This window comes from Cibotium barometz, chromosome 40 (genome assembly GCF_041138505.1).
Source record: "Cibotium barometz isolate CiBa-2024 chromosome 40, ASM4113850v1, whole genome shotgun sequence".
In the NCBI taxonomy this organism is placed as follows: Eukaryota; Viridiplantae; Streptophyta; class Polypodiopsida; order Cyatheales; family Cibotiaceae; genus Cibotium; species Cibotium barometz.
In genome coordinates, this window is record NC_141085.1 from 6,304,033 (window position 1) to 6,330,250 (window position 26,218).

At 46.7% G+C, this 26,218-nt stretch overlaps 1 protein-coding gene across 3 annotated transcripts in view; it reads left to right on the plus strand.

Annotated features, from left to right (window-relative positions):
• ALDH12A1 (aldehyde dehydrogenase 12A1) overlaps nucleotides 1-26,218 on the plus strand; it is a 122,052-nt gene that overhangs the window by 80,765 nt on the left and 15,069 nt on the right. For all 3 annotated transcript variants that reach the window (XM_086779128.1, XM_086779129.1, XM_086779130.1), the window contains exons 10-12: nucleotides 4,545-4,676; nucleotides 13,159-13,248; nucleotides 13,473-13,559. In XM_086779128.1, coding sequence (XP_086635254.1) covers nucleotides 4,545-4,676; nucleotides 13,159-13,248; nucleotides 13,473-13,559 — 309 coding nt within the window. The remainder of the gene's footprint in view (nucleotides 1-4,544; nucleotides 4,677-13,158; nucleotides 13,249-13,472; nucleotides 13,560-26,218) is intronic.

The window sequence follows — 26,218 nt, forward strand, 5'->3', positions numbered from 1 at the left end:
GCGTTTTACTGATAGGGCTGTAGCAAAACGATGATGAGATGGTATGCTGAATTCTGTCTGTATGCTGAAAACGCAAGGTGCTGAATCACGTCCTTGGCTGAATGCTGTATGTGATGCATTTTGATGATGAAAGGCCGTATGCTCCAAGCGTTAATGCTCCCAAGGCTGAGGGGCTGATGAGCTTAGCTCCAAATACGATGATGATGGATTAAATGATATGAATCGATGCTATTTATATGCAAAAGCTTGGTTGGGAAACTGGCCGATTGTAGCAATAAATTGCTACACGACTATTATAAATGGATAATGCTGAAATAAATGGTAATAATGCCAAAATAAATGTTGTAAAATTTGGTAAAAATACTAGATGATATTCCAAGGCTTCTGCAATGGTCTATGTGGTCTATGTGCATATGGGATGAATGATATGCAAAATGCAACCATGCTCTAATGCAAACCCTAAGGCTTCTACTGACTCTATATGCATGAATGATTCTTTCCAAGTGGGTTAAGGGACTTGATTGACTGACTGACTCTCTAAGGTTGAGGGATGACCTACGTAGCTCGTGCCTGACATATCCTGGACTGAGGATTACAATGGGGCACGCCGTACGACAATATCAAATCTTGAAGGATTTTACTGTTGTACAATGGAGCATTGATGATGAGCCATCTTGTCACCATGCACTATAGTGCAGAGTGCATGTGACATGGAAGGACATGTTGGATAGCCATATTGGATGAAGGACAGGTTTATGATTGTATATGGATCATTTCCCATGGGGAGAGTAAGGCCCTCAAAGCTTGTACAGGTTATATTTCTCCTTGGATAATGAAATACTCCAAGGTGGGGGTCAGCCCATTCCGGCCTTTCTGGTGTGAGTTGTGCAACTTTTATTTTCAGCTTTGTGGATTGTTTAATGGCTGTAACTAAATGTCGAACTGTTTAATTGTACTCATGGTCAAAGGGATGCACACCCACTCCCACACTTCCTGGGCGAGTTACACTATTGAGGGTATTCTCACGCCTCTAGTAGTTGCATCTGGACATAGAGTATCCACATCCTGTGTGGACATTGGGATCGAATGGCGGGAGACTCTCACTACTTGTGGCAACGCCACACGGCCTTGCTGCATACTTGGAACAGTGGCCCATTCCTCACTAGTAGGGATAGTGATCACTTGGCATTAGAGGCCCAAGTGTAGCTCCACAACCCACAACAACCAACAACGCACCCCCCCCCCCCCCGGCGAGCGCTCTGCACCCACACAATGTAGTCTCTCTCAGAGAGTGGCCAACCATGGAGGCAGTACCTCCTTCATCTCTAAGCATTTTTCCTCTATGGAGGATTATAGTTCCCCAAGGGTGGACATCCTTTTTTAACTATAAGGAGTTCTTTGTGGGGAAAAAAAAGCTAGAACAAGAAGCGGAATGAGTAGAAGAGGATTCTTTGAATTGTTGCTACACATCTTTTGCACGTTGGCATCCTAGGAATGCGTGCTTATTTTGTCAGATGGAAGCGTTTGAATTGTCATTTATTTTGTCAGATCCAAGCTTCTCCACTTCATGTGGGGAGGCTTTCCTTGCAAGACTTGCTCATTGTGACGCCTACAGGTTCCCTTGCACTTATCATCTCACCCATTTTGTGTAGTCAAGCCTATATGAGGGTTTTTGGTGGGATTCAGAGTGCAGAAAAAAGGATTGTGGGGCCATCATCAAGGAATTCAAGCAGAAAGGGCCCTCGTTGAGGAAGCCACTGCATGAAAACTTTCAATAATACATCCAGCCAAAAAGGATATCATACCTCTTGATTCATCAGCCAAAATGTAACATTTCATGTGGCTTTGGTGAGATCGGAAAAAGAAAGAAAGAAAGAAAGATATATTAAGTGTCTACTAAAGACCCGATGGGCATATGAGACCAAAGTGAAACAATAATGTCCATGGCATATCTCATCATGGAATGGAAAATAAAATAGAAACAAAACAAGGCTATCTCAGTGGGGTGACACAAAATTCTCAATGGAATCTCATCATGGAATACCAAGAACATGGAACATGAGAGGAGCATCAGCTCCCAATAGTTGGTATGCCACTCCAAAATATCAAGCATGGGGTTAATGTGTATGATCGAGAGGTCTCCCTTAGCTACGTCACATGGAAGGTAGCTCGATGGCGGTGGAGTATGTCCTAGAGCTGGAGCTAATGAGGGGATACGGGGGGAAGGGGGTGTCTTCGGGCACACTGGAATGCAGAGGCCCAGTCCAAGGTAATTCCTCTTGGGGGAAGTGGGTCTGGAGCAGCCCGAGATGGGTCCGTGGGATCTAGTGTATGGGTGTCCTCCACCTCTTGGGTCCGGGAGAAGCTGGTGATGGTTGGTTGGCGAGGGAGGGGTCAGGGTGGCTGGGGCCGAAGCTCTCTCAAGAAAGTGTCCTTGTGTCTGGGGAGCTCAAGCAGGAAAAGCCCTAGGCAACGCTAGTGCGGGAAGTGAACGATTCTGGAGAGTGGACCAAATCCCTTTCAAAACAGACAATGAAACCTCTTGCAGATCTTATAGTATACTGGGCAGCGACATATGTAATGCTCCTCTATCTAAACCTATGTGTGGCATAATCACCATATCTCCTTTCCTCCTTGGGTCTCCGTATGAGCTCCCCAGCTCTAAAGACGTGCTCAGCTCTACCTGTCTCCACTCTGAGAGAACAATTGGGTGAAGGTAGGGCATGGGTGTTAAAGATATCTGGGTGGGGCTGGTTTGGGTCTTAAAGATATCAGCACCAGTTGGCTTAGTTCGTGAGAGGGCATGTTGATCTCCACACGTCCTTAATGTGACAAACCACCGTTGCTTAGCATCAAGGTTGCATTTAAAACCCGTTTTTTATTATTTAAAGATATCAGCACCAGTTGGCTTAGTTCGTGAGAGGGCATGTTGATCTCCACACGTCCTTAATGTGACAAACCACCATTGCTTAGCATCAAGGTTGCATTTAAAACCCGTTTTTTATTATTTAGGACGTTTTGTACTTGCAAACGTTTCGGAACGTTTCAAACCCATTTTTAATTATTTTTTGAACTTGCACTTGTTACGCTGAAATTTTTAAAGAGGCTGAAATGTAGAATGTGATATGTGTTGATACATCACTCCTTGTCTAGAAAAGGATATTAGATACAGACTTTGAGCTTTCTTGACCATTCACACACACACACACATGCTTTTAATATTAAAAATTACGTAACGTTTTTTGCGTACTTTATGAGTCGGCAACATTCTATACCACGTACTAAACTTGTATCGTTTCGTACGTTTGGAACTACCTTGCTTAGCATTCATCATCACACCGCCTGTTCTTTGATCTTGAGTCTCATCTTTATAGTGTGTAAATTGTGAATGGATTGAGTGAGAAGATGGGCTTCCTTGGATTCATTGAATGGATGTACTCACTGTAGCTGTTGTTGTGCAATCTCTTTTGAAACTGGGGAAGTGGTCTGGAATGAATTAATACAGTGGGGTATATGGTGTTGAAGGCATCATCATGCATAAACACGATGTTCATGCCATTACACTTTGACTTTCAGATAACTTTGAATGGCTGCTCTAAAATACAGGGCAGAAAACATGGGGAGAAATATAGTAACAGGATATCTGAGATGAAGAGGGGAAGGAGTTCAGTCAGCTACATGATGGGTGTGTGTGTGAGTCAATGGTGAAGCAGACAGTGGTGCAGACGACTCTATTGTTCATCAACAGGAAGGCACAAGAATAGAGAAAAGGCCAAGGAGACTGACAGAGTGGATGATGTCCTTGTATGGGGATGGTGGAGCCTGACAACATGGCAAGCCAAGAAGAAAGGGCAAAGAGGGGATAGCAATGAAAAAAGAAGTTGAATATTATAGATTGTAATTGGTCTGCTAGTCTAAATGAATGTAGATGTCCAATGCTCTTTTCGGAAGCAAATAATAAGAACTCTGCACTTCTTTCATCATTCTCACTCTATGTTTGCAGCTAAATATCACAAGTCATGTGGTTGTCTAAATGAGTGTAGCATTTTGGGATATTCCACTTGCACCCTTTAAGGTTAAACATGAGTTATATAAAGACATCAAGAGCTACATAGAATAGGATTGTTAGGATTCACAAGTTTCCAAACAGAACTCAGTTAGAATTATCAGAGAACCAAGTGTGCCATTGAATACATTGGGTACTCTTGAAAAAGCTAAGAGCCAAAAAGAGGATGAGAGTGAATGGGAATATGAAACCGAAACGAGATCCGAAACTGAAACAAAAACTGAAACATCTATAGTTCCTCTTGAAGATTCTATCATGATATGGTTGGATTTCCCTCTATGGGCAATATGATGTTATCAAGTTTTGATTATATTGCCCATTGTAGCACCTAAAATTTAAATGTTTTTAAACTATGGGCTATATTTGACCCTTTTTTATAATAGCGAATAATTTCTGTGCTTTCTTGTCAATCCCTACTTTACAAGATAGAAAGGTATACTAATGTTTTCTGCTTTTACTTATTGCAAATTTAGAACAGGCTAAACCCAAGATGACACTGTTTACTGGAAGTTCCCGAGTAGCTGAAAGACTTGCTGAGGATTTAAAGGGTCGAGTAAAACTGGAGGATGCTGGATTTGACTGGAAGATCCTTGGACCAGATGTGAAAGAGGTGAAGCCCATGTTTAAGTTCTTCAGTTGTCTTTGGAGAAAGAAAAATCAATCATCTAGCTGATTATAATGAGTAGTGTGGTTTGGGACCATGTATCTCTAGCTTTCGCAATATCAAATTATGTTGTTTCAATGCTTTTCAATTTCATGGTTTGCTTCCACCATTGGACTTTATGGGGCTCTTTCTCTCTCTCTCCTTTTTTTTCTGGACATCCAGAAGACATTGACAGTTGTACATTGATTTGTCTCATAGGTCGAGTTCGGCCTCTAGTAGACGTTAATACAGCTTTCTTTCTTTCTTTCTTTCTCTCTCTGAATAAGCCATTAGTGCCACATGCCATGGTATTGGTTGAGTCTGGATCAACCCCTTTCGTCATAGACGCCATGGCTACACACTCAATAAGGATGGCCTCCACGGTTGGCTGTGGAATCCTCTTTACAGTTGGCACAGGAAGGTTATAGCAGTTGTCGGTAACACAACACCAGCTGGATCTTGTCACATGGCCTTCAGTTGGACTGCCTCCCTTCCTTTGAGTACAGCCTGGACTCCCCCTTTCTTAATCTCTTATGGCAGGAGATCAACCGCATCATCCACCTGAAATTGACTTGGCTTCTTACAGGCTGGACATGGATATCCCTGACTGAGCTTTACCCAAAGCTCCAGCCCTACTGAGAGCATTTCCGGAGGGTCAGTAGGAATGGGTTCATAGAGAGGCCGAATTATCTCCATAGACTAATGTCCCACGCCATGAGAATCGCCAATGGTCAATTTTGGATGTGGTTACATCGTCATCAGATTGAGACACAGACAAACACAAACAAGTATGCACGGTATGTAGCATTGGGGAGAGATAACCTAGGTTACAAGATACATGGATGCTACCATTTTCTCTTGAGGGAGGGGTTCGGGCCTTTGTCACTGGTTGCATTATAGACCAGAGATGTCCGGGACTATGCCTACTAGAGCTGAGGTATACTACCGAGGCAACAGTTTGAGAAGCTGGGTACTGCAGAGACATCTATTATGGATTTCTTTGGCCCTCACCAAAGAGCCCAGGGTGACACCCACCCCTATGAGATCCACTGGTCTAGATGGACTAGGACAGAGCTAGGCAATCCCATCGAGTGAGCACTCCGGAAGGTCCATGCCATGCAAATGCTATGCACTCGACGAGTCCTCCGAGAGAGAGTACATGTCCTTTTGCGAGCGAGACATATTCTGGCCCTGAGACCCCAGCCTTCCACCTGCTAGCTCCAGATTTGGGACTTTTGGTGACAGAGATGCACCATCACAGGTAGTGGATATTGAGACCACATACTGGGTCCATGAGGAGGACGACACACTATGCATCCGGACACATGAGGTTCTTTTGCTGCCTACTCCATTTTTCACTGGGCCTATGTAGTACGTTGGCCCTGTATTTTCTTTTGGTAGTTGTTTCAATTTTAAGTTGTCTTGACATCCAATTTACTCATGGATCACATGTAGCACTTTTTGATCTTTCATGATGAGGAGCGCTTTTTGTTCAGATGCCCAGCCTACTGTGAGATCCGAGGAAGACTTAATTCTCTCTTCCGGGATGGATTTGGGCCCCCCTCTCAGGGGTCATGCAGTATGAGAACCAGAGATGTTTACGCATATATTTTCTGGAGCTTTGCCGTCACACAGAGGTCATGCCAAGGCAGCACTTTGAGCGACAAAGCCAGCGAGGCTCCTCTCAGACCTCCATCACAGGTTTCTTTGGATCACAGCCACCGACTATAGTGGCTCAACAGGAGCAGCATACGAACCAAGCAGGCTCACAATGTCCTACGGGGACACGCGATCCCCTGCCCACATACACGGGGTGTTACTAGTGAGCGTGCACAATCCCTTTTGAGAGCCAGACGCCCTTGATCTTAGACCTCCACCTGGCAGCTAGAGATCCAGGATATCCTTTGTTGACATGGGGAGCTTTCATCTAAGAAGGGAGATGTTATGGCTGCTTTGTGTTCTATTCTGGAGGAAGGTGGTATCACTATATGACCACACATTGTCATGTAGCATCACATGGATACTTTAGCTTATGTAGCTAGTTTTGTACAGTTTTGTTTTGCTTCCCCATCATCGTGGATAGAGTGTTACTACCTTTTTGGTGTCATAGACCCTTTGGGTCTTTGAAAAACATTAATATATCTTTCTTTATTTCTCTTAGGCCTCTATTATAGACGTCTTTAGATTGCAGCTGTGGATGAAGAGGATGTCACCCAACTTCACAGGGACAAAGGGATCACAATGATTGCCGACTACATACCCAACAAGGAGACACTTTGGCCTTACGCATCCATGGAGTCTCTTGAGAGAGTGCAATTCCTTTTGAGTGCCAAATGCTCCCCCCAAAGGATCCCGACTACCATGTGTCAACTGCAGATCGAGGACATACTTGGCAGCATGAAGAGGTTTTACAGCTGGAGGGGGAGGACATCATCATAGCTCTGCGCTCTATCATGGAGGAGGATGTTCACATTATTGGACAAGGCATGATTTTCTCTCACTTCATCATACATATGTGCATCTTGTACTAGCCATATGGCTATGTATACTACTTTTTACATTGAGACATGTTCCTACTATAGGTAGGTAGTTTTTCCTCATGGATGAATATTTTCATTAAGATATTGTACCAGTGTTTGGTCTCATAGATTTTTGGGTCTTTTGAAGACAATAATAAAATCACCCTTTCTAATGAGTTATTGGAGTTAGGTCCGAGTCATTCCATGCTTGTATAGATCAATACTCGTTTGGTAATAAAATACCTTTTATTTTTCCAAGAGAAGAACCTTTCATTAGTTAAAGAAAAAGCCTGCCAGTGTGGCAGAGTACAAACATTGTAAAAATGCAGTCAATATATACAAAAAACATGAAAGGGGGAGATCCCTCCATGGTTGGCTGCTCTCGGAGGGAAGTTACATCAGAAGGGGAGGGGCGACAAGCCACACTGGGGCCCCTATAATGCCAGGAAACTCCTCCGTCCTTGCTGGAAAGGAAGGGTTCGGGGGTCCAAGCACAAAGGAATGCCTTTCGCCTCTGTTGCATGTGATCCAACTCGCCGGTCAAAGCGTTCAAAGCGCCCTCTCAATGTGAATGAGATCCACCCATATGGCTCGGATGGTCTTCACAAGTAGGGTGGTGCCTGTCTTGTGCTCCCAAGGTCGAACTGGGACAGTGGCCATGGTAACCATAGAGATGGGGAGATGGGTAAGAAGTTAGAACCAATGCTAAGTTGCTCCCGTCCTCATAAAATAGGGCCTGGCTTGCCTCTACTATTCTGCTGACTAAAAACCCCATGTGACTGTGCAGGTGGCGGGGGCAATCCCAAAGGCAGTGCCGTTGGATATCCTCGGGAGTCCCACACCAGAGGCAATTGGCCGGCTGCCTGAGCAATCGCCAGCCAAGTGCCAAAGAAAAAGTGTTACCTTCTGTGGCTGGAAGCTGCTTCATAGCCATTGCCAGAAGTCCTTGATGGAGGAGAAAGGCACACCCTAAGTTTGCCTGTGTGGTTGTGGGTGGCAAGCTTGCCATCAGTGGACTGCAGTAAATCCATCACACAAATTTGTACGGTAGCAACCAAACATGTGCTCAAAAATGAACACCAGTGTTGGATATAGGCGGGATTACACTCCCTGAATGTTGTAGGGCGTCCCCCACCTATCATAAGCATTTTTGGCTCAATTACAAGACTAGTGTTAGGGAGGCATTTGGTATCAAAGCTTTTAGCTTGATCGCCGTGTGTAGAGCATTGTTTTGGGTGCATGGTTTATCTTTGCTCTAGGGAAAACTTGTAAGAAGCAAGCCCAAACACATAGTGGATGGTTTCTATGCGTTTTGGGAAACCTAAATGCTCCCACTAAGGACTAGCAACATGAGACGAAAGAGATTGAGACCAATTAATTTCAAGAAGCGTCCTCTACATCAATTGACACTACCACAACTCGGAGAGTGGCTTCTTCTACAACACCACAATCTATCACTATGACACCAGATGAGTCAAATTGGCTTTGGGATGTGGCAGTCACGCATGCACTGGCTGCTCATCAAGCCAAGTGGTTTCAACACCACCACCACCTCCACCATCTTCTTCATCACTTCCTTCACAACCACAACCTATTGCACAATGATCAATCTCAACATGCTCCTCAAACCCAACCTTCTGTTCATGAAGCCAAACAAGTGGTTTCAACACCACCACCACCTCCTTCACAGCCACAACCTATTGCACAATGAGTGATCAATTCCAACCTGTTCCCCAAAACCAACCTTCTGTTCCCCAAACCCAACCTTTTGTTCATTAAGCCAAACAGGTAGTTTCACCACCACCACCTCCACCTCCACCATCTTCCTCACTACCACCTTCACAACCACAACCTATTGCACAATCCCAATCCACTCCCCAAACCCAACCTTCGGTTCCCCCTCCCGGGCAAGGTCTTGCTTTGAGGAAGGAATGCTTGCAGCACCAAGGTTGATCCTCAAATGAGAATTATTTTTAACATTAGAGTTTTCTTCTACTATCCTGATGGCAACAACCACAAGTTTCCAAAGGGTGAGGAAGCTTCTCTGTAAATGGTTGATGGTTATGATTTCTATATATATACTTGAAATTTTAACCAATCTCTGACAAGAGCAAGTTGGATTTTAGCATTTGAGTATTTGAGAACTATTTTTAACATTAGAGTTTTGTTCTACTATCCTGATGGCGACAACCACAAGTTTCCAAAGGGTGAGGAAGCTTCTATGTAACCAATATCTTCATATAGATGTCAGCCACATGATCCTTTGTGCTGACATATACCAAATCCACATCACTTGCTAGAACCTTCTCCCTGATAAAATGATAATACACCTCACCAAAAGGCTAAGAAGGCAAAGTTGGTGGCCAGTTGAACTTCACTAAAAGGGCATCCTGTCAGGCAATGCCTAAAGAAGTCACAGACTTCAAATACGGCCCCAATCCTAGCCTTTACGGCCAGAATGGTAAGACAACCATAGCTGCCCACCACAGGGATGTTAGTCAGGAGTATGAGCGGAATGAGCTGCTCAAATGCTATGGGCATCTTTCACTGACCTTCTGCTTGCTTTCACCTCGCCCCAACCGACCCCGCAAGTACTGTTTAGCTCTTGGGTGACTGCCCCTGGTCTTTTCCCCTCGGAGGACTCTCATAGCAACTGCTGCATCTTCCCCGTCCGATTGCATATTCTCTGATACGGACATCCAGGTCGTAGCCTCTTTGGTTCAATCGTTAAAAGCTACCATGCTAGTCTGTAAATAGGTTGACAGCCAACCACCTGCAGGCAGCCCTCGTTGGGGACCAAGGATGGATCAGCAGCATCCATTTCTTGGGTAACTGTTACATCAAGACTTTGTTTGACTCGACTTCTCTTCTGAAGCAAACCCTTTGCCAGCATTATCAGATTCCTGGTCACCGTTTGCTTCCTCGGGCTCCCCAAGGAATACTTGGCACTTCTTTTGATGATTGGGAGCTCCCCTGGTCAGGTACTTGAATCCTTCCCATTAGTGGCTGATAGAGTCTCTCGGGCTGTTGGACTTCCCTCGCTTTGGATCTGTGTCGCTTCTTTGGAGAACCTACCCCATCAATTGGCTATCCCCCACCTCAACGATTGTTTTTTTCTTAACTGGGTATTGTTCTCCGGGCCCCCCGGGCCACTGCTTCATTTATCACTAGATGGGACACCTTGCCTAGGCTTGCCTCTGTCGTGATACTGCGGCACCAAGGGCATCCGGTGCCCCAGTGTGGCCATGGCTCAAAAGTGGCAGATTCTTGGTGGCCGCAACTGCCAGCTCGCCTAGGCCCAGCCTTAGCACGGGCTCAGCCGCAGCGCCAACTGCAATGTCAATGCTAGCATCACCCTGCCGTTGCCTAGGTGGCTGCCCCCAGTCCGTGAAGCAACGGTCACTTCAAAGAACCGTTTTGAGCCATTAGCCTCAGAGATCTCCCCTAACCCTACCAAGGCTCCACTTGCAAATACCTTGTCGGATCCCCAGACCCACACTGTGATGAACCGGACCCCATTCTTCCCTCTTGCCGCACCGGCCCCACCCTGCTTTGGAGACATTCCAGACTCTTGACCCCCCCCCCCCCCAAAAAAAAAAAACCACCCCCCTGCCTCTTTTGGCATGGAGGGAAGCTCGATCTTTCTCCTCGAGGGTTCCGCAGCCAACTCCCATTGGACATCCTTGGAGAGCTTCTAGCAGCAGCAACTACTTCTATTTCCAATTGAAACCTACTCCGAACATTAGCAGCACCACAGAGAGACTGGCTGTGGCATGTCACCTAGCATTTCAGCCACGAGGATCGTCTCATGGAATGTTTGAGGGCTAGGAGGCACGTTTTGCAGAGGGCGAAAAGGGGGGGGGTGTGCACCATTGATATACTCATGATTCAGGAGCACCACCTCACCATCGGTGGTACTCATCGTTGTGGGAAGATTCTCCCTGGAAGGAGCCACACCGATAGGTCCCCAACTCATGGACCCCTCGGAAACCAGGGTGGAGTGTGCATTTCAGTAGGAGAGTTCGTGGCTTCCCAGGCTGTGGACATAGGCACAATAGTGCTGGAATGAGCACGATTGTCAATGACTGATTCTCTAGGTTGGAGAGACCAGGGTTGTTTCCATACGGCGTACGACGGCTTATCGTAAGGAATACCGTACGGCACGATACCATATGTACTCGTACGGATTCGTATGGATTTTTTCAGTTTTTTCTTTTTTCTGATTTTTTTCCCAAAAATATTTTTACTTTTTTTGGGAGGTAATGGTCTTTCTTTTGCTTATCTATGGCTATTTGAGCTTCCTCTGTACTATGATGCTTCCCTCCTTTCTAAAATACTCCATATCTGGACTTGGAAATACCTAAGTTTAGAAGTATTTTTTTTAAACACGGTATTTTATCGTACGATAAGAATTTTTTTTATCGTACCGTATTTTCCCATACGGTATCGTATCGTACGAACCGTACGGTATCGTACCTGACAACTATGGGAGAGACCAAACCTCAACATCTACGCTTCTAATGGCAGTGGACAGCACCGCCCTTCGCATTCAGGTGTGCCAGGGTCTACCTCCAGTAGACGCTTGGTGCATGGGAGGAGACTTCAACATGCTTGAGGACCTAGAGGACCACCGGGATGGCAGCCCAGACTCGGTACCATTTGAGGGTCCGAGTGCTCCGTCTGGGAGGAGCTTACCTTAGCCTCACCTTTTCCTGATCTGATGGCCGGCTCGACAGCCCGAGCTTGTCCTGCTTGGATCACTTCTATGTAGATTAGTGGGGGCAGCATGGTGGGCATCCTCACTGGCACCACTTTCTCCGACCATGCCCCCCCCCCCCCCCCCCAAAGGTGTTGCAAAGACCCTCAATCGCGCCCTTCAGGAGGTCAGCCACTTCCTCTAGACAGCAGCCCAGGAGCAGCTCAATGCTTTCACAGAGCGAGAGAGAGGCCTGCCCCACAGCCTTGCCTCCCTTTAATGCCTTCAGGAGCAGACCCCAGATAGCCGATGGATAGCAGCCCAAGCCCGCACTCCCCTCGCATCCCTAGAGGAGGAGAGAGTGGAGTACAGATTCCATGGCTGCACCTCACTCTGGTCTCAAGTGCGGCACAGAGTCACATGGGATTTTGTCGCCACCACTTGGCCCCACTTCCTCTGCCAGGGTGTCCAATCCTTGAGGTGACCTGATGGATCATTGGCATCCACTCCCCCATAGATTCGGGATGCCACCTGAGTGTTCTGCCACACCCTGCGCTCTGCTGAGGCAGACTCCCCAGCATGAGGACGCCCTCAGAGGGTCTGGCACCACATTCACACTTGAGTTTCAGATTCTCTTCGGACTTCATTGGATCTCCCTTTCTTCACAGGTGAGAGCTCCTGCGTGCCCTCGATGTGCTCCCACGCAGGAAGTGCCCAGGGAGGACGGACTCTCAGTTGCTCTCTTTATGCAGCATTGGACCTCATGGAGGCTGACCTCTTGGCAGCTTTCAATGAGGTTCTGTAGTCGGGCTTCCTTTTAGAGCGCACTCCATAGGGTCTTATCTGCCTCATCCTGAAGGACACTTGCAAATTCAGTTTTGAAGATCTCTGTATTGTCAGGTAAAAGGTTCCTCTAAGCTTCTATGGCTCAAAGTTTCTGGACTCAATAAATTGACAAATTTTTAAGCAAAAGTGTTGGTGATTGCGTCTCAAATCAAATTGAAAGCATTGTAAATATTTTTTTTTTTTTTACATGATTGTGTAGCATGTTTTTTAGGCAAAACAGCCACCAGCCTTTCTGCAGTTGTGAAGTTGTCATTTTCTAACAGCTATTTTCTTGGAATCATCGCATGAAATAAGTCTTTGAATTTCAGATATCTCGATGTGCATTCTGTTTGTTTACAGTTCAGTAGAGACAATATTTGATTTTTCAGTATGGAAAATATGATTGCAGGAAAATTATGTTGCTTGGGTTTGCGATCAGGATGCATATGCTTGTAGTGGGCAGAAGTGCTCTGCACAATCCATACTCTTCATGCACAAGGTAAATGTTGTTTTTTTACCAACCAAGTTTATTTTCTTTTTCAGTGACAACATTGTCATGCAAACATACCATAATGAACTCCAATTTGGAAACTTAGATAGCTGCATAGTAGCACATAAGTAGAAGCAATATGCCTGTTGAAGTAGACAGCAAATATTACTGATGAGAGTTTCATATACTAGTTTTGTAAACTGTAATATCTAAATAAAATATATGAACTGCAGAACTGGGGAACAGACTTTCTTGCAAAACTGAGCAGCCTTGCAAAACGTAGGAAGCTGGAAGATCTTACAGTTGGGCCAGTTCTTACGGTGTGTTGATAACATGCTTTCTTTCATATGCTTTTGCCAGATTTTATACCGAAAAGAATTATTTCCATAAATGAGCGACACATCTCATTGAAAGCACTTGTTGCCAAAAGGTGACCAAGTAAAAAAGAACTTGCAATCTCGGACAATCATAGGTGGTGATTCCGACGGCCCATTTTTTCTGTCCGGTACACCCATGGACTTGCTAAACAGGACTCCATGTGTCCCTCTTGTGTTCCCTGGAGTAACATAGTCATTGGCTTCAGTGATGATTTGATTCTCTGCAATGATTTTCAGGCGAGTTACCATCGGCTTACAAAGTTTGATTTTCAGGGCATTGTAAACGCCAAAAAGAATCTTGCTGGCAAGGTTTTCATTTTTTCCATTCCATTGGTGTACAGATGGTGCACTTGATAGGTATTAGGGACCCACCCATGGCACCTGTAAATTTAGCTTTCTGGGCCCATCTCATGTTGCGCCCAAGTTCCCCGGAAGGGGGACTCATCTAACTTGGCTAATTGGCTACATCTCTCCCTTAAGGACCCTTCATAGCTGGGCTGAATGAACAAGAAGAAATATGGGGAGATTGGGCAAAATTAGGGTCTCAGGCTGCAATTGTCTTCGTCCAAGTTGTGGCCAGCCATTTTGGGTTGCTGAGAGAGAACAATGGGCTGCTGTCTGGCTGATTGGGCAAGGAGGGATTGGGGAAAATTGGTAGGGTCACAGGCTCCAATCGGGTGCAAAACAGAAACAACGAGCTGCAGTCGCATGCCTTAGGGAAGCAATATTGGGGAAAATTCAAACCATCAGCCCCTGCTCAAGCCAAGCACAACACCTTATCCTCAAACAAGAGTCCAAACACAGCTGGAAACGGCCATGGGATGGCCTGTGCAAATAGGAAAACAAGTCTCTTTAGAGTCTTTACAGCGGTGAGACAATTATAATCTCTGCTCTTTAGTGTTCCACAACAATGAGGGGACCTGTGATCTCTGCTCTTGTAGGGTTTCCACAGCAGTAAAACAAATATACTGGGTTTCTACCGGTGCAAATAGCGGGAATCGATTATTTAGTCAGCAGACTTTTCTCACTAGATAGGCGTCATGGCAGCCCCAGCCTCAGTCAGTCCCTCTCCACCTCTTCTGATACGTTGTCCAAATATGACATGATGGGCTGTAAGCCAATTAGCACATCCTTGGATTAGAATGTGTAGAGATAGTATGGTTTGAATATGTTGTCCAAATATGACATGATGGGATGTAAGCCAATTAGTACACCCTTGGAATAGAATGTGAAGCTAAGGATAAAGCTTTTTGAGGACCCTACCATGTATAAAAAAACATGACCATTATGAGGCCAGATCTCAGTTATGCCATGGGGTACAAGAGAGCCTCACTTGGATGTGGTGAGAATAATAGTGAGATATATGAAAGGAACCATACAGTTTGTAAGGGATTGGATGACTGCTTCTCTTCCCCCAGGCTTCGGTGCACGTTCGATATCCGACTCTTGGGTAGAGGTTTCTTTTAGGTGGTTTTTGACTCTTCAGAGATGACTTCCCTGATTCTCGCTGTCACAACTTTTCTCCTAATGCATGATGAAGCACAGAGTTGATCACAGGATATGTATCCAGTTTACTTACGGACAGATATAGAGTTTGCGTATGGCTTTGTATCTAGCTGAAGACCCAGCTTGGCTGGTGTATATACTCTAGCTTGGCTAGGCAAGGGATCACACTAGCTTGGCTAGGACCACCATTGTGGTTTGTCATTAGCTTGGCTCGGGCCCCACACCTGGCTCTACTAGCTTGGTTCTAGGCCAGAGCAGGTACAAGAAAAGGGAACAAGGGAGTTCCAGGTTTTCATATGCATATGCATCTCATACTTGCTTGGCTAGATGCGTGCCTTGTTTTCGTGTTTTGCATGTGATGTCGCGGGTCAGTCTTGCAGCGCCGCCTTGTTTTCATGTCTTGCATGTGATATTGTGGGTCAGTCTTGTGGCACTGGGGACGATCAAAGCTAGTGGCTTCAAGACTGTGCGTGTGCCATTGTATATAGATATGTGGTTGTCATTCTGCAGGGCTCTGAAGTTGGGCCAAAAACTCAAATTTCGACCTTACTTTGGGACTTGGACAAATTTACAAGTTTATGAGTTCACACACACTCATTATGGGGTGTGAACATGTAAACTTGGGTACCGGGCATTATAGTCATTTGGGCTCCCATTCCTTTGTATTTTTGCCAGGCCCCTTCTTTTGGACACACTAGAGTACCCATGCCGAGATTTAAACCATATGTGGACACCCAAGACACTTGTCAAGCTAGTTTGGACACTTGTTATGCAAGTTTGGACATTTGGCAAGCAATGTATGCGTGACATAAACAATGATGTCAATGGCCTTGCCGTGTGATATTGCTTAGTGTGTTTGATTGAGTCAAAAGATAAGGCTCTAAGCCCACAAAAGGCATTGTACTCAACTAAAGTTATATATCACATCAATCTAATCACAATCATTGAGTTGTGCTTATCGTTGTCTCTCACCATCTCACTCCAGTTTTACTCTCTCTCTCTCTCCTTTCTCCTTCGAGCAACTCTGCCACAGATTTCTTCAAACCTCCATAGCCCTGCTAGCCCTAGGTTGGGCCTTCAGCCTCGACCTCGGACCATTGTTTCCATTTGATCAAGTACTAATAGATGGTATGCTGAGACTGTCTAGTACGTTGATTGAGAACCAACTCGAGTTCCATAGGAATATACCTAGTCATGTCCTCAAGGTTAGGGATCTCCTCTACTGTCACAATCTCCTCAAGGTTAGGGATCTCCTCTACTGTCACAATCTCATCACCTTCACCCAGGCATTCTTTCAAATGACTGATGTGAAATACTAGATGAATCCTGGTTTCAGGAGGTAGTGCTAACCAGTAAGCCAGATCACTAATATTATGTGTGATCTAGTAAAGACCACAACATCGATCTTCACCATGATTGCAGATCATCCGAGGGAAAATTGCAACAACCATCTTTGACGCGGAGCTGTGAGCACCCCCCCCCCCCCCCCCCCCCCCCCCCCCCCCCGTACCTGCACCCTGCCTTCTGCACACTGCGCCTCTCCCCTCCTCTGCCCGCGGGTGCCCTCTCCACCCTTCTCGCCTGCACACTGCCCCCCTTCTGCTTCCTGCCTGCCCTCCAGCCCCTCTTTGCATCTCGCCTCTTCCTCACCCTCCTGCGCGCTGCCCTTCTTTCTTTCTGCCCTCCCTTTCACCTCCTCCGTCGAGTGCCCCTGTTTTCTCTCTACATTCCTCCCCTGCTCCTCTGCTCCCTTGCCTCTTCGTCCCTCTTGCTAGCCACTCCTCCTCCACTCCTTTTCCTTCATTCAAGCCTCCCCTTGCCTTCCTGCCCCTCATGCCCCCTCCTTGCCTTACGCCTCCCCCAGCCCCCCCTCCCCCCCCCTTCTTCAGCGTTTCTTCAAGGTAGGTTTTCAGCTTCCAGGCAGTTTTCCTCTCAACAAGTTTCGGCTTGAACCCCTAGGAGGACTCCCCGACCGAGGCCGCCATCATCCCCAAACGAGGCCGCCATCCCTTACCTCTCTTTTTCAGATGGGGACCTCCAGCTCCTCGCTTCGACAGTCACATCCTTATAGGCCTCCACTTGGTATGCAAGATTGTGGGTAGCCGCCCGGCGCACGGACAGCTCAAGGATGTGTTATAGGCTAGCCTCCTTGGCACACTTGGAAAGATCACTAATATTCATCCTTTAGGGCGTGGCTACCACCAGGTTGAGTTCGACTTGCCAACAACTTGTGGACAAAGTCATGCAGCTGAGCCCTATCACACTGCGTACGTACGAGGCTTTATTTGCGAAGTGACAGTATGGTTTTGACCTAGTAGCCGACCCTCTGGCTAGTGTTTCAGGTTTTTCGTGAGAGTCTACTTCCCAAGTCTAAGGAAGGAGTACCTTCCTCTCCTCCCGGTGATGGGTGGTGCTATCGGGAGAGTGATGGAATTACCCTCCATCGCCGCTTCGGTTCTTGCTCGAGGGGTCGGGATTCCGTGCCTTCGTATCTACGTAGCCTCTCCGGAGATAGTGCCACATGCCATATCTCTTCCTTGCCTCTGGAGAGCCCCTATTCTACAGAGAGTGGAGTACTCTGGCAACCCCTATTCTATAGAGAGTGGAGTACTCTGGCCTCCCATGCCAATACTTTATATGCAAGCAGATGGGAGCCTATCCTCGCCGTTAGTCCAAGTGACTATCTCCAGTGGCACCCCCCCCCCCCCCCCCCCAAAAAAAAAAAAAAAAAACAAAAAAAAAACTCAAATCCTTTTCCGGGGGGGGAGGGAAGATGGCCCCTAGGCAGCAGAACACCAGGATCCGGTCACGGCTGCCACTGATGCAAGAGAGTGGCAGACCGAGTGGCGCCGCCGAGCGCGCCAAGTTGATAGCCACCCCTCAGCTGCCCCCCCCCCCCCCCCCCCCCCCCCCGCGCGGCCCGGAGATAGTGCCACATGCCATATCTCTTCCTTGCCTCTGGAGAGCCCCTATTCTATAGAGAGTGGTGTACTCTGGCAACCCCTATTCTATAGAGAGTGGAGTACTCTGGCCTCCCATGCCAATACTTTATATGCAAGCAGATGGGAGCCTATCCTCGCCGTTAGTCCAAGTGACTACCTCCAGTGGCACCCCCCCCCCCCCCCCAAAAAAAAAAAAAAAACAAAAAAAAAACTCAAATCCTTTTCCGGGGGGGGGGGGGAAGATGGCCCCTAGGCAGCAGAACACCAGGATCCGGTCATGGCTGCCACTGATGCAAGAGAGTGGCAGACCGAGTGGCGCCGCCGAGCGCGCCAAGTTGATAGCCACCCCTCAGCTGCCCCCCCCCCCCCCCCCCGCCCCTTTTGCTTCTCTGAAGCATTCTCAAAGTCGGTTGAGATGACATTGCTGCCTCTCTGGTGAGGGCTCTCCCTCCATAGTCGCAAAGTGGCCCCCCAGGGTTTTGGGACATCTAGTGGACTACAGTTTCTTCTAATGTCTCCCCGTCAAAGGAATTGGTATGTTCGAGGAGACTGTAGCTCACATTTAGATTTGCGTGGTGTTTCATCACTCTAGGCCATCTATGCTAGAGAGTGGCGCGATGATCTTCTCCTTTCCCTTGAGTGTATCACCAAGAATGGAATGGGATACAGAGTTAGTGTCTTCCGCCATCAAAGGGCAAGCAGTCGAGCTCTCTGATCTGCGCAACACCAATATGCTTACCCATCTTTGGCCCTTGGCTCGGATGTAGTTGGGAGGCTCGGGCCACAAAGATCAGGATAGGGAGGTGGTGTCCTCCAGCTTAGAGGTGTTTCTTTTTGTGTTCTTTCATATCTCAGTAGCAGCACCCCTTCCCTTCTCCTACAGATATTGCGATTGGTGGAGCCCAAATTATGCTTATTTCAGGGATCAGACAGAGTGGCGTCACATGGAGGCAAGATCCACGCCCACCTGATGTGTCTTCGCCCCAGGATTGACTGTGAGTGCTCCCCCGTGGAAACCCATAACCAAGACTTTTCAAGTGGAGGGCAATTCCGTTAGTTCCGCTTCCCACAGAGATTAGATATGCAAATTGTCTCATGGAACATTAATTGTTTTGGGGGGGCCACATTGCTTTAAGAGGCATGACGTCTGTAGAGGATAGCCTCATAGAGCAGTAGTTGGGGAACCCATTGATATCCTCTTCCTCCAGGAGCACCATCTTTCACACCTTCTAGTCCCCCGTTTTAGCCTCTCTGGGATGCATGGAGGTTTTTATTTCTGTCAATGAGTAGTTATTGGCTGGCAGTAGTTGGCTCAAGCACCATTGACATTGGTCAGGCTCAGTGAGTGACCATCAGGATTGGAAAGGACTATGTGGGCGAACGGCGCAGCAGGCAGAGCCACCTTCTAGAGTACAGTTTGCCAGACCCTTCCACAAGCTGACTATTGATGTATGAGTGGGGACTTTAACATGATAGAGTCAACAAAGGATAGACTTGGAGGAGGCATGACTACAATTTTTGGCACAAAGTACTTTGCTTGGGAGGAGCTGATTGTAGGACAGGACCCTTGGCATTTACCAGAGTTTGGATGCAACCCTGAGAATCTTTGCTTCTCAAGGTTTGATAGGAGGAGCATCGCCCCCAATCTTTCCAGACTTGATAGGTTCTATGTGGATGAGTGGGCTTGTGGTAATGGGGGTTTGATTGGTATTTTTGAGGCACTACTTTCTCCAATCACGCAGTGGTTATTCTGTCTTTGGAGGATCCGTGGAGGTAGGATAGACACTTGAGCGCTCCAATGCTTGACAGCCTCATCCAAGACTCTGAGATATGCAGCAGGATTGAGCATCTTTGGGAGGGGTTGGATTTTCTCTTAAGATCAGCCACAGGCACCTTGGATGCAAGCCTAGGTGAGATTAGTAGTTTATTGGAGGAGGAAGCACAGAACAGATTGCCTGGATTCGGAGGAGCTTTCGCCAAGGCCTTACTTCTCTTTAGCAACTTCAGGAGAGTTCCCCAGATAGCCCGTGGATTGAGGGTCAATTGGTTGTTGCTTGTACTGAGCTCAGATCCATAGAGGAGTGGAGGGTGGAGTACAGATACCATGTTAGAGCTTCCTTTTGGACAGAGGTGGGAGATATGGTCACTAGGGACTTCTTTGAGATTGTAGGCCCCCACAAGTGGAGAGATGGTATCCGCAGGCTGCGAGGCTTGGATGGATCTATCGTATCGGTAGCCACAAATTTCTTCAGATCCCTTCTCACAAGTGCCCCCATATCCTCACAGGTGGTGGATGCGTGAGAGCGGGTGTGGTGGCACACAAGAGAGGTGGTTGCGCGTGCTCTCCGGACTTTCCTATCGACTCCCTTCACAGTTGAGGAGCTAGCGACCTTGGCGGTACTTCCTAGGGGCAAATGCTCGAGAGCGGATGGGCTTCCGGTCTCCTTTTTTCTTTGTCATTGGACTCTCATGGAATGCGGCCTTCAATTAGATTATGACTACGGGTGCTATGGCAGAGAGGCTATCAGAGGGTTTGATCCACTTGATTCTCAAAGAGGACAGTGACAAATTGGAGATTTGGTAGTGGAGACCCATCACCCTCCTCGGGACCACTTACAAGATTTTGGCGAAGGCCACCAACCGGAGACTTCCTTCAGCCTTTCCTCTGCGACTTGATTCATGATACTCAGACAAATTTTGTTTAGGATCGAAGCATTATGGACATCTTCACTTTTTGGGAGGCGACTGCTTCGGCCAGGATCGCCAACAAGATCTCATTGTGCTCCTACTGAATTTTAAGAAAGCCTAGATAGAGTTGATTGGGGCTTTCTGGAGGGGACGATGTGCCGGATGGGATTTCTAGAGGAGTGGATCTTTGGTGTTTCTGAACTTTACTCGGCCTCTCACAACTAGGTTCTCATTCAGGGAGCCAGAGGTGACAGATTTCACCTTGTTTGCTCAGTTCGGCAGGGCTGCCCTCGAGCACCATCTCTCTTTCTTTTGTTGTTGAGGCCATGAGCAGCTTCCTCTCAGCTTAGGAGAGTGGGCTTTAGGGATTGCGTCTTCCCATCCGTGCACAGGAGGAGCTTCTAGACTCCGAGTTCGCAGATGACACAACAGCATGATTATCTGGAGACGAGGGGAACCTTCAGAGATTTGCAGAGGCGATAGAGATTTTCTGTCGTGCATCTGGAGCGCAAATCAACGGTACAAGACATGTGGATTTTGGGTTGGCTCTTTGTTCGCCCTGACTTGGCGTCCACTCGAGACTTTCCAGTGGATCCCGAGGGGCACTTTAGCCGTTACCTTGAATGCCAGATGGCATCGATATCTTCTCCGCTAAGCATTCAGAAGAAGCTTCTATATTGGAGTTCAACGAGGCTTTCCTTAGCCGGCCGGATAGTGGTCGCGAACCAGGTTCTTCTTGCCACCATGTGGTATATCACTTCTTGCTTGGCCTTCTTCTACGCATGCATTGGTCGGGTTCAGCGGTTGATCCGCACCTTTCTGGGGCCAAGGTGGCCAGGAGAGTGATCATACAGCCGCACCACAGAGGGAGTGAGGGAGTCAGGGCATCATCGACCCCACCATTTAGAGTTGTGCCCTTCTGGGCAAGCTGACTTCTTCCAAGTGGCGAGCCTTGGAAGGATTTCCTTCTGGTCAAGATTTCAGCCTATACATTGAGTTAGGGGGGCCCTTGGCCGCAGAGCACTAGATAGATCTTCACGGAGATGCGGGCTCGTGGCTTTCGCCTAGCTTTTAAGGACAAATTTGCAGCTCTCTTTTTGTAGCTGTTGGCACATAGTAGTTTGGCGGTAGGCACATGGTCGGCCATTATAGGTAGGTAGTATCATGTCCGAGATGTGGCCATCCCTAGGAGTCTCAGTGGCATTGTCTTTGAGATTCTCAACAGGTTTGGCAGTGGATTCTCTCATCTTCACTATGGACAAGGCCTCTTCCCATACTATTACATGGGGCATTGTTGCTTGGGCCTCTGAGGCCGAGGTTGTCATGGATTATGAGGAGGAAGGTGGGAAACTAGCCCTTCTGCAAGAAACTGGGGTTGGCCACTCAAGGCATGGAGTGACAACATGGGTGTGGGTCACCATCCTCACATCTCATATGGGAGAAGTTCACCATGAAAGCTTGGGCATTAGAGCTCTAAGAAAGTAATAGTAAAAAATGGTCATAAGTGTGTACAATGCTCATGAGCCCAATGTATCCTATAGTCCTAGGCTCCCAAAGGCACATATGTAGATGACTCTAAACCCAAGTACCTAGGTCCCATCCCCCATGTGCATGTGACACCAAATTTACTTCGTTACAAACCATCCCCTCCTACAATGATTTCATCCTCAAGATCGAAGGGTGGTCGTGCACAAGTATATACAAGAAGCTATATACAAAAGCCAAAAATGCACTCATAGCCTAGATGTATCCGCCATGAAAACATGTCCACGACGCCCGCCCGGGTCGAATGGAAAGGATAGGACGGTGAGGCTAGTGACAATGATGCTTGGATCAAATGTAAATCCACGGCATACTTGACCCATAACCGTATCAATCCTGCATCCTCCTGGATCAAATGGATGATGTAATGCACCACATCCATCAATGAGATACATCCAATGTCCCCCTGGGTCAAAAAGGTAATGCACCCATGCGCATAGGATCCTGCGGGTACATGATAGTCCGTATAGCATCACCCACTCGGATCATAGGTGAATACATTATGTCCAAAAGTGAATGCTTGATAGACTATGTTTGTATCAATGCATAGGCATCCATGATCATCAAAAGAGAATGCCTCATACTCCATAGCATGCTCCATCAAATGTGAATCCATGTCATCACTGCATCCATCACCATGCATAGGTCCATAGGCATGATCCACATCACAAATGACTACTTGAGCATAATCCATATGTACCAAGGCATAATCCTCAACACTGTCCATATAATCCTCGTAGAGGTCACAATCATAGACTCTCCCTCATCTCCCAAGAAAGGATCATAGACAGGGTTCCCATAGAACCTCCATGAAGTATCCAATAGGTGCTCACTACTAGATGCATGAATAATCTCATCATCAATGTCATCCACATTGATAATGTCATCCACATGCTCACTAGCATCATAAAACTCATCCTCATTATATGTAGCATGTTTATGCATACTACCATCATCCACATCATTATAGATGCTCTCCTCATCACAAATAATGATGGTAGATGAATCATCAACACTTGCATAAGCATCATCATCAAGATGCCTAATGTTACCATGACCAATAATGTATGTCTTCACCATATGTATAATCTTCATCCACATGTGCATCGCATATGTCAAATGCATCCTCACGTGCATGTGCATCATCACACGAATCATCATCCCTTGTGTCAAACACAATTGCATGCACATCCAAAATATCCTCAATGATCAAGTCTTTATGATCTCGTGGCATCATATCATAAGCTAAAAATGTATCCATCAAAGCACTTACGGAAGTAATCCAAGCATTCCCATTTCCAACTTGTGTATTCCCATTGGCCATGAACACATCGGTGATGTCTTGTCGAGAGAGAATCGGCATCGAGATCTCCTCATGTACTTGCTGTCCAGAAATTACAGCAAGCGTCTCATCCACTTCAACACCACCCACAATGTGTGCATAAAGACCTGCATAGTCATATTCTATGCAATGACCAAATGTGATTGTGAATGGAAGTCCTCGTTTGTCCTTAGTAAAGCCAACCTCTTTCAAAATAGTGTGTATGATAGCTCTTCCATCTCCTCTCAAAGTAAGAGGTGAACCAAGAAATGGTACCAAGAATTCACATATCTTGATTGACCTTTCCTTGCTTTCACTAGTAGTGGCTCTACCATGGAACTTAACACATTGCTTTCTTCCATCCATTGCTTGTGAAGAAAAAGGCATTTGACCATTGTTATGCTCAAACTCATCATCAAAATCTTTCTCAATATGAGGTCTTGAAGCACCACCTCCATGAGTATTTCCCTTGAATCTTGAGCTTACATATGGAGATGCATGATTTTTGCCTTTGACATCATTGGGTGAGTGTGTGAACATTGGGTTGCGCATAGCACCATGAGTAGAATGAAAACTTGGGTGATAATTCTCCTTATCCCCAACATGAGCTTGTCGAACCTTGTAAGATGTTCCACCCTTGTCTTCATCCTTGGTCTTCATGTCTCCATACATGTCTCTAATCTCTTGCACAAGTGTTACGGAGCGGTGATCTCGGGTCGTGTTCTGGGTTCGAGTTTCCGCTCGGGACTAGGAAAATTCAGTACAAAACTGAAAACAGAGAATACTTGCTGAATGCGGTACACAAAGACCTATAGCTCGTCTCGAAGAGGACAACGAGCCGGTCATTTTGAGTACTAGAACTTCGAAAACGGACACCGTATGAAGGAGATATGACCAAAAACGTACAAGCTGTAGTAGGAAACGGTATCACCGAAATGCGGGTTTCCAACCCAAAAACTTGTATTGATTCAATGCTGACACGCGACGAGATTACAATGGGGATAAGAGAAAAGACTTATGGGTATCCGAGGCGCGGGATCCCTTGTCCACAAGTCGTCTTGTATCTAAACGAAGGTAGGAGAGGTTGGGCTAGGCCACATTACTCCACCTCAAGCTACTCCCATATAGAGGCAAAGAATTCGGGGCCTCCAAGCATCCCTTGAGAGCACCATGTGAGGCCGGATAGGAATCCCAAGAATCCCACGCCTCACATACACCCCCCTTTTGAAGAGCTTGAAGTCCCGTTCAAGCCATTATTCTGGCTGTATCTCATCTTCAACGGGCACGATGTTGCAAAATTGCAGAACCAACGGACATGCCATTTGAATCATTTTACCTTCTGGTACCCATGTGCAATCTGTCATGGGCCGGTGTTTCCACTTAACATAGAATTCTGGCGTTCCCCGCCGGAACCGTAATTTCAATATGAGTTTTGGTTCAAAAGGCGTAACGGCGGGGGTGGCACCATCGGCAAGCATTGGTACATGTCGGCCAAAACGGGTATCAGGAACAAACCTCTTGAGTAAGTTGATATGAAATGCATTATGTATGTGCACAGTTGTGGACAGATCTATTTTGTAGGTAACTCCATTGTAAGATTTGGAACTTTGTACGGGCCGTAGAAGCGATGGTTGAATTTCGGCGTGAGGTTGGCAGGCAGTGCAATGTTTTGGGCACTAACAAGGACTAAGTCTCCCTCATGAAACTCATCATCACGTCTCTTTTTGTTAGCATGCTTGACATATCTGACTTTGCTCTTTTCTAGATTCTGCTGTGCAACCCGCATTCTCTTCTGCCATTTCTGCAAAAAATCCTCTGCATCTGCATCTTCGGCATGCACATCTCCCGTAGCAATTGTTAGAGGTGTAATGACCTCTTTACCGATGGCCAACTCAAACGGCGTATATCCGGTAGCACTGTGCACTGAATTGTTATAATGAAATTCCAAGATTTCAAGATAATTCGCCCAATCCTTCTGATCAGCACGAACATAACTGTGAATATAGTCTTGTATGCCTTGATTGATTCTCTCAGTTTGACCATCGGTTTGCGGGTGATATGCTGGAGACATGCGCAAGTGTGTGTCCATTAACTTGAACAATTCTCTCCACATGTTACTCATGAATCTGCTATCTCTGTCTGACACAATAGCTGTTGGTAACCCATGATATTTGAAAACTTGACTAAAATAGAGCTTTGCAGCTTGGTACGCCGTGAGAGGTGGTTTAGATGGAATGAAGTGTGCCTGCTTCGAGAAGTAATCCACTACCACAAATATGGTGTTGTATCCATGGGACTCCGGGAGATCCACAAATATGGTGTTGTATCCATGGGACTCCAGGAGATCCACAATAAAATCCATACTGACAATGTCCCACGGCCTGGACGGGACGGGCATGATTTGCAGTAAACCAGCCGGTTTTACTCGTTGTGCCTTCACGAGTTGACATGTTGGGCATGTGCGAACATATTCGATTACATCCTCAGTCATATGTGGCCGGAAGAAATGACGTCGAAGTTGCTTGAGCGAGCGCTTCTGCCCACCATGTCCGGCCAGCTTACAGGCGTGGGTTTCCCAAAGTAGCGTGGCTTTGAGGTCCGGG